This window comes from Sphaerodactylus townsendi, linkage group LG12 (assembly GCF_021028975.2).
Source record: "Sphaerodactylus townsendi isolate TG3544 linkage group LG12, MPM_Stown_v2.3, whole genome shotgun sequence".
Classification (NCBI taxonomy): Eukaryota; Metazoa; Chordata; class Lepidosauria; order Squamata; family Sphaerodactylidae; genus Sphaerodactylus; species Sphaerodactylus townsendi.
In genome coordinates this window covers 40,089,261-40,107,035 of record NC_059436.1, presented here as the reverse complement: position 1 = coordinate 40,107,035, position 17,775 = coordinate 40,089,261, and the positions used below count along the sequence as shown (strand labels likewise).

General features: G+C 48.8%; 1 protein-coding gene across 4 annotated transcripts in view; it reads right to left on the bottom strand.

The window, feature by feature from the left end:
• The window catches only part of ARRDC1 (arrestin domain containing 1), a 71,935-nt gene extending 54,366 nt beyond the window's left edge, over positions 1-17,569 (bottom strand). For all 4 annotated transcript variants that reach the window (XR_007245952.1, XM_048513335.1, XM_048513336.1 and 1 more), the window contains exon 1: positions 17,250-17,569. Coding sequence is in view for 3 of the 4 variants with exons in the window: in XM_048513335.1 (XP_048369292.1) it covers positions 17,250-17,367 (118 nt within the window). In the remaining variant the exon portion in view is untranslated. The remainder of the gene's footprint in view (positions 1-17,249) is intronic.
• Between the last annotated feature and the right edge of the window lie 206 nt (positions 17,570-17,775).

Genomic DNA, 17,775 nt, shown 5'->3' with positions numbered 1-17,775 from the left:
ATGAAGATATCTATCATAAGAGTCACAAAATTACAGAGGCAGCTTTAAAACTAACTTTTCCCCCCACTAAGAAACAAAACCAATACATTACGAAGTAGCGTGTTATGACCAACCAGCTCCAGCCAATCTTTCTGGATTTTTTAAAAAGTCTTGACTTCTGGGGAACATGGTGCTCTGAACAGACAAGCTTGGAAAGACTCTTTGGTACGCTCTCTGGGGGATGCTTAACATAGGTAGGAAGGGGGATTTCTGGCTCTCCTCCACCTCCTCCATGACAACAGGACCTAATTAGACAGGTGGGATCATGGAGACCACATTATAAGGAGGCTACCAGAGGTGTAGCTCCAAGGGGACAGGGGAGCAATGCACCAAGCATGCACCCCTTTGGGGGCATGCTGGAAGCATTCCGGGGCGGGACAGGGTGTTCTGGAACGGGGGCATAGGATGCACCAGTGCACTAGGCGTTTTCCCCCCTTGCTACACCTCTGGAGGCTACAGACCTTGGAAAACATTGGGCTCAGTGAGCGTAAAAGTGAGCTGTCGAACTCATTAGTTCTGAGGGCCAGACATAATATACATATGACTTGGCCGGGCCAGGTGTGTGTGGGGTGTGGGGGAGGGGTTCCTCAGCAGGCTTCCCAGCCCAAACTGGCACTGGACGGGTGGCAACATCGGTTTGAGAGGGCTTATTAGGCCTGCGAGCCGGCTGTGGCAACCTCTCCCTCCCTCTCCATCTGGCTTGGCGAGCCCACGTAGGCCCACACAAATGAGAAGCGAGGGGGTGAGTGTTGCCTCAGTTGGCTCACAGGCCTCTTATGGGGCCAAATCTGCCCCTGCACCACATGTTTAACACCCCTGCTATATAGCTAACTGTACAGGCTATTGCTTACTATAAGAGCAGCCTCTGCACAGACTTTCTTTTCTAATAAATACGTTCCATGTATTTTTCCTTCTCTATTATGAAAAATGATAACGTTTATTTTTTAAAACAATCTTAAACAGCCACCTGAAATCCAGCATGCTTCCCTGGGAACAGAATTTCCTTCACCAGTCTGGGCATTTAGATTGTGCATCTCTGCACATAGGATTGTGCATCTCTGCACACAGACTCAGACCACAACAAGCGCTTACTGGTGACCTCGAAGGCGCAACAAAATCTTCCACCGAGACAGTGGAAGCCACAGCAGGGGAAATCAGGAGGTACTTACACAGTCTGCAAAGAGGAAGATGGTTCTGCAACAAAATTTAAGTTTGCCTATCATAGAACCAAATGGGACCTCAATTTTAGAAGAAACTGGGTGACTTCCCTGCAAAGGAAATGCGTGCTAGAAGTACTGGCCAGATCCTGCATAAATCCGTGCTGTGTGCTACTTCCCCCAAACATCAGAATTACAAAACCTGCAAAGGCTCCTATGGATGGTTCACACGTAAGCAGTCATTCATTCTCTGGAAGCCATAGCATGAAGGAGCAACTTGCGCACTGGCCAGTGACGTCATATGCCAGAGACAGAACTTCAGAACAAAGGCAGGAGCAGCAGTGGCGTAGGAGGTTAAGAGCTCATGTATCTAATCTGGAGGAACCGGGTTTGATTCCCAGCTCTGCCACCTGAGCTGTGGAGGCTTATCTGGGGAATTCAGATTAGCCTGTGCACTCCCACACACGCCAGCTGGGTGACCTTGGGCTAGTCACAGCTTCTTGGAGCTCTCTCAGCCGCACCTACCTCACAGGGTGTTTGTTGTGAGGGGGGGGAAGGGCAAGGAGATTGTAAGCCCCTTTGAGTCTCCTGCAGGAGAGAAAGGGGGGATGTAAATCCAAACTCTTCTTCTTCTCCTCATGCCAGGGTTCCGCTCCAGTGGAGAGTCTCCATTCCAAAGGTATCTTTATACTGAATTTTAATCCTGTTTGTATATTTTAGCTGCTCCGAGAACCAGTTTTTTGCTTAAAAGAAGGATAAAGATTTGCTATATCACTGGAGATTGCACCTGCACTCTGTTGCAAGTCATCAAAGACACAGGAACCAGAACCTGAAGAATGGTGCCAATGAACGAATCTGGGAGCCAGCCCTTTGTTACCTATAGTCATAGAAAGACACCATCAGGGCTTGCTTCTCATTGGTCAACCTGTGCCTCAGTGGTCAATCTGTCCCTGGTCTGTACATTTCAGGCCACAGATAGGGAGGGGCACATACCTACATTAATCCTCCAGGCACTCCCAAATTTCATGTGTAGAGAGCTAGAACTTCAGAAAGACAAGTCCTTGCTTAGGTCTCCTCCTTATGCTAGTTTTCCATATGCAGGGATACTTGGGGAGTGGGGATGGAAGAGGTAGCCATGGGTGCAGCAGGAGAACACCTGCCAGGTTCAATTCCTGGAATCTCCAGTTAGAAGGACCATTTGATAGATGAAGTGGGAGACTTTGTCCCAAGTCCCTGGAGAATGGCCACCAGCTGGTGTAGACAAGATTGACCTTCCCAGACCGATGGTCTGATTTTGTATGGCAACTTGACACGTTAAAGGTGACAGACCAGCAGTCAGTCACAAGAGCTCTCACCTGCATGCTGAAGTGACTCAGCCCAGATGGTGTTTACTGCTTCCACATTAGGCCTTCCACACATGGCATAAAGTTGGGGGAAAGGACATCTGCCCCTCACCAACCCACCTACACAACACGCTGCGCAACTAATACAGTCAGACAGACGTGGAAATTAGAATGGCCCAGGAACAAGCCCCACTGAGCCACTGCTAGGTCACTCCGAGCCCTCACTCCAGGTGCCGCTCAGTTCAGGCCTGAAGAGTGATGCCAAAGACAGACCTTGGCTCACCCGCTGCCTCTTCACGCAAATTGGCAGCAGTGCTGGAGGCAATAATGAGCAAACAGCCTTTGAAGGGTCAAAACCAAGTTGTTCACGAGGCACTAGCCAAGCCCCTGGGAACTTTCCCTGGTAGTCAGACGGCCAAGATCACCTGTTTTGAGAGCTGGAGGCCAGGTTAGGCCTGTCCTGAGGGTGCTTTGACTGCTGTTTAACCTGTACATTTGTAAACAGATGAAGCCGAAGGAGTTTTCAGTCTACAGAGCTTTGTTCTGAAGGAAGCTCACCATGCAGAGGGCTGTTCCTTCAGTTACACTCCTTTGCCTCAGCTGTACGACACATACCACCCACGTCAGCCATTCTGAAGACAGCTTTGCTGCCATTTCCACGCTGCTAGGAAATATCTCTCGCCTTCACACAAATTCAGGCCAACCCATCCATTCAGTGCTGGCAGGATCGTTCTTTATCGTTGGACAGTCTGAGCAGCCCTGTAGAAGTCTCAAATGCTGACCAAGGTTCACGGGTGGGTTCGCTGGCACGTTACCAGCACTTGGCCTCAAGTGAAACGACGCTTACGAAACACCAGAAGAGATGAGTCACAGATAGCGATGCCAGACACAAGGCCGATCATCTGTTCTGGAGCAGGTGGTTAGTAGTTACTGATGCAGCCGCTACAACAACAGCCTGGGCCAATTAGCAGGTTTCGGCATTCAAAGCTGGGTGAGCTCATGCTCAAAAAAACTGGATCCACCATCGACTGTTTTATTCCATAAAAGAATGATCCATGAAATGGTCGGAGAATGACTTCTTCACCAAGCATGGCCAAATGGTCGGTGAATGGCTTCTTCACCAAACTGCAGGCACCGTCCACAACAGTTGTGTGCAAGAGCAGCCATGAAGCAACTTAGCCAGGCTGCTAGGAATCCATGTGGACTTCCAGTCTAAGTTGAAACTTGATTGGGGTTGAGGGTTGGTTGGGGGATGAGTTATGGCATTTGGCTGAGGCCTGGGAGAACAAGGGTTAACTCTTCAGCCAACTGCTCGCTAGGAGGTCTCAGGCTAAGTCATGTTCTCCAAGTCCATGCTGACTCACACGTGGACACACAGCACACAGCCCTGTCCTGGATTGGACCATTGAGCTGTGGAGGCTTATCTGGGGAATTCAGATTAGCCTGTGGCCCTGCCTCCCACCTGCATAGCTAGAACGACCTTGGAATATAGTCATGGCTCTCAGAGCTCTCTCAGCCCCACCTACCTCACAGGGTGTTTGTGGTGAGGGGGGAAGGGCAAGGAGATTGTAAGCCCCTTTGAGTCTCCTGAGGGAGAGAAAGGGGGGATATAAATCCAAACTCTTCTTCTTCTTCTTTCACAATCACTACAGTCTACTCAGACTGGCATCAGCTCTCCGGGTCTCACATCACCTACTGCCAGATTCCTTAACTGGAGATGCCGGGAATTGAACCTGGAATCTTTTGCATATCTAGCAGATGCTGAGCCAGGGCCCCTATTGCAAGCAGAGGAGTCCAGAATGGTTTTCCGAGTTCCTTGAAAGGATAAGTACCCATTGGATGTGAGGGCGATCTGGCTGCAACATCTGTCACCCCATTGATCGTCAGGGTTGATTCGGCTGATCTGGCTGGCTAAGTGGGCGTCCCCTCCCTCCCTCACCACTCCATGTGCATCCCTCCTGAAGATGCGCACTCGGTGGAAGAGGACGACCATCCCAGATAGAAGGAGTGTGCCGTTCTTTGATAAGTACCCATAGCAGATTGTACTCTGTTACCTAATTTAATCTGCAAATGATCGTTAAAATAAATCCAATAAAAAAACCTTTATAAGGCATTAAATATCTTCTCTCAAAAGAGAACCACAGTATGTATAAAAATTCTCTCACAGTAACATTATAAAAACATTTCTAAAATGTACATAACATTTAAGATACATCAAGATAGAGGTAAAACACATAACATTTAACATTTGGTTATAAAATATGATACATAAAATACAAAGAACATAACATTTACAATCTGGTTATAAACATGTTGTGTACCTATCCTTCTAAAACTTACAGTAATAGGCAATGTATTGTGTAGTAAGGCAACAGAAATATATACAATAAGTTTATTTCAGAATTTGCCTTCTGATTCTTAAACCTTCGGCCATGAATTCAGCCACTGAGACAGTAATCTCAGGCAACTGATCATTTAAAAGGTAACATAAAGTATTGGTGTTCCGAGGTAAATTTCTGGAGTGAAATAAAGGAAGTATATGAATATTACAGGAGGCAGTATGAAAATGACAGTCCAATATGATAGGTTGAATTGTTTCAAGAGCATTTACAGGACAATTACAATGTCTCTCATTCAATGGAAGTCTTTGATATATCCCAGTCAAGATTTTGGAGGGAAAAGCATTAAACCAACATAAATGCCAACATAAAGGCTCTACGCTGTATAGGATTATCAATATTATAGAAGTATTGAGTTATTTTCCTAGGGGAGATTTCCAACTCCAATGAAGAAGAAGAAGACAAGAAGAGTTGGATTTATATCCCCCCTTTCTCTCCCATAAGGAAACTCAAAGGGACTGACAATCTCCTTTCCCTTCCCTCCCCCCTTCCAACAAGCACCCTGTGAGGTAGGTGGGGCTGAAAGAGCTCAGAAGAACTGTGACTAGCCCAAGGTCACCCAGATGATGTGTGTTGGAGTGCACAGGCTAATCTGAATTCCCAAGATAAACCTCCACAGCTCAAGCGCAGAGCAGGGAATCAAACCCAGTTCCTCCAGATTAGAGTACACCTGCTCTTAACCACTCACTGCGGGAACAAGTAGGTGGTTGAGGAGCACCAGCTTACAGATGCTCTGCAAGTTTTAATTTTTATTTCCCTATTTTCTTTTATTTGTGCTTTCCTTATCTTTGCATCCCTGATGTTGTGAAGACAAAAGTGGGGACAGCATACTTATTGCCAAAAAGAGCTGAATTTACGGAGGAGTTTATTACTGCTGATTTACAACTGTGCATCACAGGTTAGGTGACTGGAGGAGGCATGACGAGCAAAGAAAAAAACCACCCTGATAATTATTATCAGCCGTACAAACTGCTTTTTGAAATGAGTTGTTGAAGAAAAAGGGCAAGAGCAGCAGCTGCAGCTGGCGTTTGTCTTTTTCCAAGGACATTTTGACTCTTGATGAAAAGACTAATTGGAATATAGTTATAAAAAGAGTTGTTGAATAATTAAAAGTTATCTATAATAGAAACCTGAGCATCCTAACTAATTAGCTTAATAATGCGTTGAAACAAACACCAAGGAGAAAACGAGGAGAGCCCTCCGCCCATCTGCAAGCAGCTTAAGATAGTAGACTATTTTAGTGACAATTTAATTACAGATAAGGAAAAGCAGTCACAGCTGTTTTCACTACCTGTTGCAAACCGGTTTACTCCCCTGGAAGTGGAGGGAGATGAGGAAAAGGAGACTCAAGAAATAAGGCTTAAAGAGGATTAGGGGGGAAAATAGCTAATCCCACGTTTAAACAACTATCTCAGTGTACTCATAGCACAGAGAGAATGTAGGAAAATGGAACTGAATGATTGCCCCAATAAGATGGTTCATAACAGTGACCATACTTTGTTATCTTAAATAACATTTATAAACTCTGTAAAACAAATCAAAAACATGAAAGCAGCACGCTTAGATATACAGTTTATATATAGAGAAGATATCTATATACATATCTAACTATATCTAACTATATATAGTTTACATATCTAACTATATATATAGAAGAAGATTATGATGATTTTAGATTTATACCCCCGCCCACACACACACACCTTTCTCTCCTGTAAGGAGACTCAAAGGGGCTTACAATCTCCTTTCTGGGGGTGGGGGGGGGGGGGGGTGGGGGGGGGGGGGGGTGGGGGGGGGGGGGGGTGGGGGGGGGGGGGGGTGGGGGGGGGGGGGGGTGGGGGGGGGGGGGGGTGGGGGGGGGGGGGGGTGGGGGGGGGGGGGGGTGGGGGGGGGGGGGGGTGGGGGGGGGGGGGGGTGGGGGGGGGGGGGGGTGGGGGGGGGGGGGGGTGGGGGGGGGGGGGGGTGGGGGGGGGGGGGGGTGGGGGGGGGGGGGGGTGGGGGGGGGGGGGGGTGGGGGGGGGGGGGGGTGGGGGGGGGGGGGGGTGGGGGGGGGGGGGGGTGGGGGGGGGGGGGGGTGGGGGGGGGGGGGGGTAGACGGGAAAAAAAAGGGAGGGGGGGTGGGGGGGGGGGGGGCTGGCGGGGGGGGGGGGGTGGGGGGGGGACCAATTGGCCATGGTGGCAGGGGCGTGATGAAGGCCAACAGTCCATGAACATCCTGGAGAGCCGCAGGCTCCTGAGTCTGAATATTCTAGATACAACCTCCCTCCCCCCACAGAGACTATATCATTCAGAATGCAAATGAGGGAGAACATCTGAATTCTACATTTTAAAAAATCCTCTGCCCACAGGCAACCAACATTTCACGAGGCAGCTTTTTCAACCCAGTATTCTCTTGACACAACTGTACCCTGGGAGTCATTCTTAAAACACACATACCGATATATAGGATCTTAAACACCTTTGTACACATCACTATTGAGTTTTCCATTTCCTATCTACACAATGGAAACAGTCATTTACTTTACTACATTTAGTAGGGTTGGGAGAAGAAACTATTAAGCCTGTGAGTGTTAAATTTAAGGAAGAAGTAACAGGCGGTAAAGAGGAGTCCGCAATCGTAAAGCGACACCTCAAATTTTGGTAAGGAGAAGATGTGTTAACGATCTGTTTTCTCCCCTGAAATGTGTGGATTTCTGCTTTACACTGTTAGCCCAGCCTTCTTCCAAGAAATTCACTGCACAGTACATGATTTACCTTCCGTATTTACCTTCACAGCTGCCCTGTGAGCCAAGCTGGCCTGGGAAAGAGAAATCAGTTGCTGAAGGCAACCATTGATTTTCATGGCCGTGTGGGAACTGGACCCACGTCTCCTATTTAAGGATCACACACTAGCCCCCAGGCACAGTCTTTCAGCTGGTGACTCATCTGCTCTAACCACTTGTTTCTTTTTTGGAGACAGGGATCATGGGAATAAGGCGGCAAGTAAAATAAGCTGCCCACGGACAGCTTCTCAACAGTTTTTATACGAAGACAGACACATAAGAACATAAGAACAAGCCAGCTGGTTCAGACCAAAGTCCATCTAGTCCAGCTCTCTGCTACTCGCAGTGGCCCACCAGGTGCCTTTGGGAGCTCACATGTAGGATGTGAAAGCAATGGCCTTCTGCGGCTGTTGCTCCCGATCACCTGGTCTGTTAAGACATTTGCAATCTCAGATCAAAGAGGATCAAGATTGGTAGCCATAAATGGACTTCTCCTCCATAAATCTGTCCAAGCCCCTTTTAAAGCTATCCAGGTTAGTGGCCATCACCACCTCCTGTGGCAGCATATTCCAAACACCAATCACACGTTGCGTGAAGAAGTGTTTCCTTTTATTAGTCCTAATTCTTCCCCCCAGCATTTTCAATGAATGCCCCCTGGTTCTAGCTTGGGGGGTCTGTTTTGCAAGAACCCTGCAAGGAAACCCTTGCAAAGCAAGCATTAGGCTTGGGGGGTCTTCAACCTGTGGCTCTTTTGCCATTCTACAGTGGCTCCCTAACCAAGTAGGTGGCTGGCCAGGTAGAACAGCCTGGCCCAGAGGCTGCAGGTGATATTCCCCACGAAAGCCACAGGCCCAGGCAGGAGGGCCATCCAACAGAGCAGCCAACATAGACAAATTTAGACTTGATAGGCCAATTTAGACTTAATAAGCTGTGTTACCTGCACTATAAGGCTCAAATGTGCTTTCTGGGGCCAAAAATGGCTCTTTTTATAGTAAAGGTTGCTGATCCCTGCATTAGGCAAAGGTGTTTTGGAAACCAGCACCCGTTTTGACATACAAACATTTGTTAAGCTCCCCGCACCCCAAGATACCCCGAACCATACAACACAACCAAGGACAGACCTCCCAAAGTTGACCTGACTCTCACTACCACACTCTCAGAGTCAAGCTCTCATTTGCTCCCTGGCATTTGGCAAATTGCCCTGTTCTCAGTGTGGCCTTCCTTGCAGGGTTCTTGCAAAGCAATGCCTGCCTCAGCCCCTTGGAAGGCACAACACTAATAAGAAGAAAAGAAAAAGAGTTTCCTGTAAGGAAACTTAAAGGGGCTTAGAATCTCCTTTCCCTTCCCACCACCTACAACAAACACCCTGTAAGATGGGTGGGCCTGAGAGAGCTTAGAAGACATGTGGCTAGCCCAAGGTCACCCAGCTGGCGTGTGTGGGAGTGCACAGGCCAATCTAGTTCCCCAGATAAGCCTCCAAAGCTCAAATGGCAGAGCGGGGAATCAAACCCGGTTCTCCAGATTAGAGTGCGCCTGCTCTTAACCACTATGCCACTGCTGCTCCCTATGCCACTGCTGCATCTCTCTACCAGAGGATTCCCCATGCCTGCCGTAGAGATCCGTGGCCCCGGCAGAGGTTCTCTCTCACCGCTCTGTTTAATATTCACAGCTTCAACCCTACAGAGAGAATGACGAGCACACAGGTTTGGAAAACACACACCCGCAAGTTCCAGCTGCCGCACGCAGAGTCATCTCCCACCAGAGGAAAGACCAGGCTGCTCCACGAGCTGCTGACTCGATAAGGGCCCTCCCCAGTGCCAAGCTGCCGCCGCAGGGCATCCTTTGCTCAGGAGAGGCGGAGGAGAGCAGAGGGTGGTCTTGGCTCCCAGCCACAAACCAGCATCAAGCTTTATTAAGCTCCCTTGGTTCCTATTACCACCTACTGCTTGGCAGCCCTCATCCCTTCTGAACACACACCGGTGGAGCTCACAAGACTAAGGGCTGGCCAGTCATTCTTAACCATCAGAACAGGCTACGATCTGGGTGGCAGTGGGATGCTTTCCTCCAGTCTTTTTCTTGAAATACCTGGCTGGTGTTTCCTGCCCCCCCCCCCCCAAATCCCTCTTGCATATGACAGAAATCTGGAGAGGACAGGATTGCATGAATCAGGAAGTTTTCCCAAACTAATGCACAGTCAACCCCAGCCAGGAGAAACCCCCAGAAAGGCAAATCACCCCTTCTCAGTTGTACTTAAAACGGTTTGAAACTGGTGCTTCTAAATCAGGATCTTTGGGAATGCTGCTTTGGGAAAGAGACAGGGGTTTTTCAACCAAGGTATGTACTCGGCAACTTCACAGAATTACTGTCGTTTGGGTTCTTTGAGGAAAGGCACGACAGCGAACACTGTCTGGTTGCACACCGGAATCCACGTGGCTTCTGTTTCCAATCTACACTATACTATGGACTACAATCAAATATATAACATATAATAAATGAGTACAAAAATTTAATGTAAAGTCCACAAGTGTAAACACAAAAGCAGCAAAACAGTCCAGCAAGAACAATATCAAATGCAAGATTCCACCTGCCATAAAAAATATCTTCTGGAAACTTCAACAAATGCATGGATTCCAATAATGTCCATACCCAAACGGAAGAAAAGAGACAGGTTTTCTGGTAATCCTCCCTGTTTCGTGGGAAGTTCCCAATTAGAAAAGTGAATTGCTGCCTCACTGAATGGACTGCAGGGATCAGTCTTTGCAAGTTTAAAATCAGCAAAATCTCCTGATATATCTGGGCAGTAACGCAGCCCAAAATAATGCTTCACCAAGATCCATTTTAGACCCCTTCCCCTTCAACTATTAATTGTTATGCCTAATACACATCTTCTTTTTTGCAACATCTTCTTTCAGTCACTGTCCCCACCCAGCAGCATTATACATTACTTCCAAATGGCCAGCGTTCCAATGGCAGGGGTGGGCGGGTATTTCATCACAAAGAGGTTCACAGACAAGCTGTGAAGAGCTTGTTCTGGTTACAGTATCAGGCAGATTCACACTAGCCTGACAAGGACCTTTGATCTCCGGACAGGAAGCATAAATGCTTTGAAGAAATTACACAAAGGAAGCGAGTGGCCAAACAGTTGTAGATCAGAGAAGATGATTTCTGGGGAGGAGCCAGGAAACAGAGTTTACCTGAGAACCAAGGGGAAAGAACCAAGAGAATTCTGATCCAAGCCGGGCAGGAGAAAGCAACTCCTGATCCCAGGTCTGAATCAAAACCCGCTTGGAACGATGCTATAGCTGAGAAATCTATGTATTAGAACATTTCTTATTTTCTGTTTTTTTCAACAAAATCTTTGGAAAACTCAGTGGTTTTGAGTATCTGGGAAAAAAAGAACCCAGGATTCATCACACAGGCGTGGACCCCCACATCCCTGGTCTTGTGACATGGTGGCAGCGGGGTCTTGTGACACAAGCACACTCGATGAACCAAAAATTGAATTCACTTATTTCTTTATTACTACTGGCTCATCTAAAGAGGAAGCATATGGATGAGATCAGAAGGACAGAAGTGTATATGTTCTACCAGGAGAGTGTACTTACTGCTTTTGCAAACAGCAGGCTTGGATTACCCAAGGAGGCTAAGTCACCTGCATTGCAGGGTCCTCAACCTAAACATTTTTGCCATGGTCCAAACGACCCAGTATTGCCCCTGCAAAATGTGTGTCCCACCTTGAACCATTTGTCCATTGTCAAATAGGGACAGCGGCCTTTTCCCCACAGGCAGGTTAATTTTAATCATCTAAGCAGCAAGAGGATATGGATATTCCTGGTGCTATAGAATAAGGTTGGCCCAAAGGGTGGTTCTTGGCTGCATGTAGCCTCCCACACCGGCCAAGCAAGGAGAACGAGACATGATCTCCCGCTTGGAAGAATTGCCAATACAGCAGTCCAAGAGGCTTCCGTACGAAAAAGCTGGCTATTAGAACGCAAGAGGAAAGGAAAGAGCTCAGGCTCTGGGGCAGTCTTCTCAGCAGCATGGTGGTGTAGCATTTTAGAGGGGTGGACTCTTCATCTGAAGAACCGGGTTTGATTCCCCACTCTTTCACACGAGCAGCGGATTCTCTTCTGGAGAAATGGGTTTCTTTTCCCTCCTGCTCCTCGACAAGAAGGTGACCTTGGGCTAGTCACAGAACTCTCTCAGCCCCACCTAGCTCACAAGGAGTCTGCTGCGGGGAGAAGGGAAGGGGATTGTAAGTTGCCTTCAGACTCCTTAAAGCCAGAAACTAGGGATACAAAAACCAACTGTTCTTATTTGCTTAACCGTGTGTGTGTGTGTGTGTGTGTGTGTGTGTGTGTGCGTTTGTGTGCGTGTGCGCGCGCGCCTATGCTTCAGCTCGATGGTGGAAAAGCATCATGGCCAAAACCATGACTGGGGAGAACCTGTCCCCCTAACCCAGGGACATTTGCCAGCATCACCGGAGCTAGATGCTAAATAATAGCCAGACCAGAGAAGCTCAAAGCGAGAGGGGGCGTGTCAGAAGAGTAGCTGCTCTTCAGAATCAGGAAATGATTCCTAGTAGCACACACCAGAACACACGCTTCGGTTGCTTTCTGCCTGTAAATCATCTCTAAACCGATACTCCCCTGCATCCAGACCCCCCCCAAAAAAGCCCCCCCACCCAAACCCCGAACTGCCAGATCAGCAGATGTAAAAGCAGAAAACAGCACCTGCCACTGTCCTATTATTTAAGGCCTGTCTGCAAACCAAGGCAGCAGGAGGAGGGACAAATCACTCCAAATGTAGGATCCTTTTGCCAGAGCTCATCCTCACAGAACGATCCCAAATGTCGCATACATTCGACATCAGCTGGATAAGGGCAGAGGGCAGCAAAATCTCTTGGACGGTTCGTATGGGGGCTGTGTTCCAATCCTTGGGGAAGATACCTCAGGGCCCAACTTGCACATGATACTAGCATGCAGTGACTGTAACTCCAGATGTGTAACAACATCCCGACAGCAGCCAAGAAAGCAATATCAACTTGGGTGATGCTGGGAAAGGGAGGGTATTCACTCTTTCCCTCGCATTTCCCCAAGTGAAAGCCCCCCCCCCCCCCGCCCCGCACTTCAGGGTAGCTTTAAATCCAGTGGTAGGAAAGGAGAAGAGAGAGCTTTGGATTTATATCCCACCTTTCTCTCCTGTAAGGAAACTCAAGGTGGCTTACAAGCGCCTTTCCCTTCCTCTCCCCACAACAGACACCTTGTGAGGAAGGTGAGAGTCCTCAGAGAACTGTGACTAGCCTGAGGTCACCCAGTAGGAATGTAGGAGTGCAGAAACACATCTGGTTCACCAGATAAGCCTCTGCCACTTGGGTGGAGGAGTGGGGAATCAAACCCGGTTCTCCAGATTAGAATCCACCTGCTCTTAACCACGACACCACGCCATGCCTTTTCCTCCTTGGTGGGATGAGAAAGTGCTGTGAAGTCTCAGCCGATCTATGGCAACCCTGCAGGGCTTCAAAAGTAAGCAGGTCTGCCATTGCCCACCTCTGCACTGCAACCTTAAACTTCCTCAGTGGTCTCCTATGCAAATACTGAGCAGAATCAATCTGGCTGAGCTTGTGAGATTTCCGAGCCTGTGCCCCTGCCTTCCTGGGGCTTAAAACATTGGGGAGGAAGGCTTTTTTCTCCCTCCCAGGGGGGGAGAAGAAAGAATTAAATTCTGTCTGGCATCCCAGATTAGTCTCCCCAGGGGCTGCTTTTCAGATTCAAAAAGCATATCTGGGAAGTCGTAATCACAGGATTCCAATCTCATATGAAGTTAAACCCAATTCTCTCTCTCCCCACCCCCCACTCCGCAAGTGTTTCAGCTCTTTGTTGATGAAACCCAGGAAATGAATTGAACTTTTCCCACCAAAGGAAACACCCTCAAGTGATAAAAGGGAACAGCCTCCAGGGGACCTTGAACCAGCACCAAACCAGTTTTTATAAGAGTTCTCTTCCTTGGAGGCAACTGTTTTGCAAGCAGAAGGCGGCACGCACAGGCACCAGTTAATAAACATTACTGGTCTATTTTAAAAAAACGATGCCGGCTGTGTTTATCGGGCAGAGGGCATCCACCTACTCCCAGCTGGTAAGTCCAGAATTAGTGAAGCGGTGTTCCAAGACTGCAGTCCCGTCTCTTTGGCTGTAAGCCCCCAACAAGGATGTCACCGGTTCAAACCTTACATCTGCCTGCAGTTCTCTAGGAGCCTTTAGGTAGGCATAATTCCACCACCACCACCACCACCACCACCACCAGAGAGTCAGTGTGCCATAATGGTTAAGAGCAGGTGGATTCTAATCTGGAGAACCGGGTTTGAGTCCCCACTCCTCCATCTGAGTGGCGGAAGCATATCTGGTGAACGAGAGGCATTTCCGCACTCCTACGTTCCTGCTGGGTGACCTTGGGCTACTCACAGTTCTTCGGAACTCTCTCAGCCCCACCTACCTCACAAGGTGTCTGTTGTGGGAAGAGGAAGGAAAAGGAGCTTGAGTCTCCTTACAGGAGAGAAAGGTGGGGTATAAATCCAAGCCCTTCTTCTATCCCAGCCTCAGCTGCATATAAGCAAATTGAGATTAGCACAGGCCTGCATTACAGAGCTGTTTTTTGTAATCTGACAATACTTTGGAACATTTTTAACTAGCCAGGCTCTCATCCTTCTGTAGAACTGGAGGGATATCCTTTATGTCTGCCATGTTCACACCCCCAGGGACATTTCACCAGCCTTTTTCTGCTGATACTTTTATTAAAAAAAAAATAGGAGCTCCAAATTTCGCAAGATCTGATTCTCATAGTTGAAAAACGGGGGGGGGGGGGGAATGTCTCACCGCAACTTCTCGCAGCCACCCCTTACTTCCTTACATCCATAACTCAACACCCGCATCAGTTTTAACTGACACAAACAGCCGAACACAGTTTGGTATCCCAGCACGAAGTTGTGGCTGAAAGCAAAACAAATGACTGGTTCCCCAGAAATGCCAGAGAGCTGGTTTCAGAACATAATGTTTTCCTTCACTGTTTCACAGTTGACTGATTATTTGTTCAGAAATCTTAGTGGAGCATATCTTCAGACTTCTCTGTTCAGGCTGCAAGCTTCAGCCAAGCTGAGGTCACATTATCCAGCAATAATGGGTCCTAAACATGGCTTACATACTGGCCAGTGTATGCTGTTCTCCAATCCTTCATTCTGTCTCGACAGTAACCCTGCAAGGTAGGGTAGGCTGCAAGAACAAAGCTGACCTGAGGTCACCCAGTGAATATCTCAGAAGAAGGGTGAAGGGATATGAATGCAGGTCTCTCTGGTCCTGCTTGTACCCACAGCACCATTCTGGATGGTACTGGCCAAATACATTGACTATCACAAGCAAATGGATGTTGGATGCTATTACAGCACAGTTGCTCAGAGAATGAGTTGCAATCGAACAAGTCATTGGCTTAAATTTTAACTCTACCACTGACTTGCTAGATAGTACTCTGCAGCAGGGTCTACCTTACAGGGTGGTTGCAAGAACTACAATGATGCAAAGCACTTCAGACACTGAAAGTGTTCTATAAATTATCCTTCACACATTACACGAGGGCAATTCCAGGTCTGAAACCAACAGCCACTGTGAATCCTGGCTCACTAGACAGCATATGACGTATTTGTGTATGTAAATGTTTCCTCTTTAAAACATGTTATATTTTTGTCATAACATCCACATTCTGGAATGTGCAAACTGCCTTTTGGGCACACATGAACTGAAAGATCTTGCCACTGGGTGGTGCATGCCTTGTTAACACCTAGATAGATTACTGCAGTGCACTGTGTGTGGGCTGCCCTGGAGGACTGTCCAGTAACTACAGTTGGTACAGAATACTGAAGCAGAATATCAATTGGAGCAGACTGTAGGACTACATTACTTCCATCGTGTTCCATCTGGCTAGTCTATTCAGGAGGTAGTACTGACTTTTACGATCCTGTACAACTTGGAGCCAACATATCTGCAGGACCACCTATCCCAGAAGAACCCACCTGACGATTCCAGCCACTTTTTGAAGTCTTGTTTTAGGTGCCCTCACCATCCGAATCCAGAAGGGTGATGGCCCAAATAGGGCCTTCTTGACTGTGGCACCCAAACTCTGGAACTCCTTCCCCAGGGAGATTCATCTGTCTTCGTCTACTGCTGTCTTGTGCCAGCAGGTGAATATTTTGTTGTCCGGCACTCTCCTACTATTAGATTTCATCCCTGTTTGTGTGTTTATGCATTGATTAATTATCTAACATATTTTAATATGTTTAAATTTGAAATATTATTTGAATTGTGTTATTTTATTGGTTTTAAATAATTTATATATTGACTGTTTTTATTGTAACTTTGCTATGTTTTTGATTGTATGCCGCCCTGAGCCCTTTCGGGAACGGGCAGCCTGAAAGTCCAACAATAAATAAATAAGGTTTTGGCTGTTTTGGAATTCTGAGTCCCGTGGAAAGGTGAGGTAGAAATGTTTCTCATTGCTCAAATCGCAGGCTCCCCCACCCAAGATCCCAGGACCTTCAACACCGTTAAAACATCAAAACATCTCACACCAAACAAGGATCCTCCCTTCCAGAAACTGCCCGCCAGTACCACGTTCACGCACAATTCCTAGAAAGAGACATCCCAGGGTGCCAGCCACTCCTACTGGCCAGCCCCGCATGCTATTCCCAGACATACCAAATTCAGCACAGATGTGCACAAGCTTGGGTGGCATGCAGTCTGCATAAGCTCAGATACCCTCTTCTCCTACTGCATAAGCTCCGGGGCCAAAGCCTCAATAATGAAAGTTGCTTCCAAGCACAAGTCCTTCATTGAGATGAACCTGTAGGCATCTCCCACCCCATAAAAGAAGCAAGGAAGGAGAAGTCAGGCAGAGAAGAAGGGGAAGAGTTCGATCCACTATGACAACCTCTGCAGACCCAGTTGAAGCCCTTCCCCAACATGGGCTTGGGGCAACATTAGGGAGGAAAAACATAGGACAGGAGGGGTTGTGGGAACAGAAAAAGTACATGGCATGAGGGCTGGGAAGGAAAAAATCCCGCTTGCGAGTATAAAATCACGGTTAGGCAGCTACGACCGAGGATAATCTCCCCGGGGGAGAAGAGAACCGCCTGTCAGAGCCAAAGCCCGCACCAGCCTAAAACGACGATGCCTCTGAGCATAGGCAAAGGGTGCCCCGGTCGATCTCTAGTTCCCCGGCAGCCCTGGAGAGGAAACGATCTTCGTCCACAGTGAAGGGGCTCCGTTCGAAATAAAGGACTCTGACTCCACGCCCCTTCAGACCAAACCCAACGAAGGCACCTCTGAGCACGAGCAAAGGGCACACCCCCCACCCACCCCCGCCTCGCCAAACGAGAGGGGCGAGTACAGCCCCGAAGGCGTGGCTGCCAGGCCGGCGTGCCCCCCAGCACCGACCTCCCCGAGCCCCGGGGCAGGCAGGTGGGCAGGGCAGGCGGCGCTCGGACCCCTCCCGGCTTCGGCTTACCGCGGTACTGGAGCGATCCGGCCAAGCGGACGGTGACGGTGCCGGTCAGGGGCTCGCCGGGGCTGTAGACGACGCGGCTGTCGCCCAAGCGGATCTCGAAGAGCTGCACCTTCCCCATCGCCTCCCCAGGCCGGGCTGCGGCGACCGGGAGGGAGGGAGGGAGGGAAGGAGGGAGGCCTGTGGCGGAGGAGGCGCCGATCGGGACGCGCGGGCCGGCTGGTGCGCTTTTACGCGGCGCTTTTACACGGCGCTGCTCTCTCCGCCTTCCCGGGCCAAGTGCGGAAGGCGCCGCTCGCCTCCTCTCCCTCTACCTGCTGGCTCGGCTGGTGATGGTGACGGGGCCGGGCTGCCAAGGTCCGGCCCCTTAAAGGGCCAATCCCGTCACCCCGCCCCATCCCACCAGGGCACGAAGCTCGCCGACCGCCAGGCCAGGAAGGACATTCACGCGTGAGGAATGGGCAAGTCACTTTGCGCAGGGCGACGCAGAGTTAATTTGCGAGAGGCAGAGTCACAAGACGCGCCGACG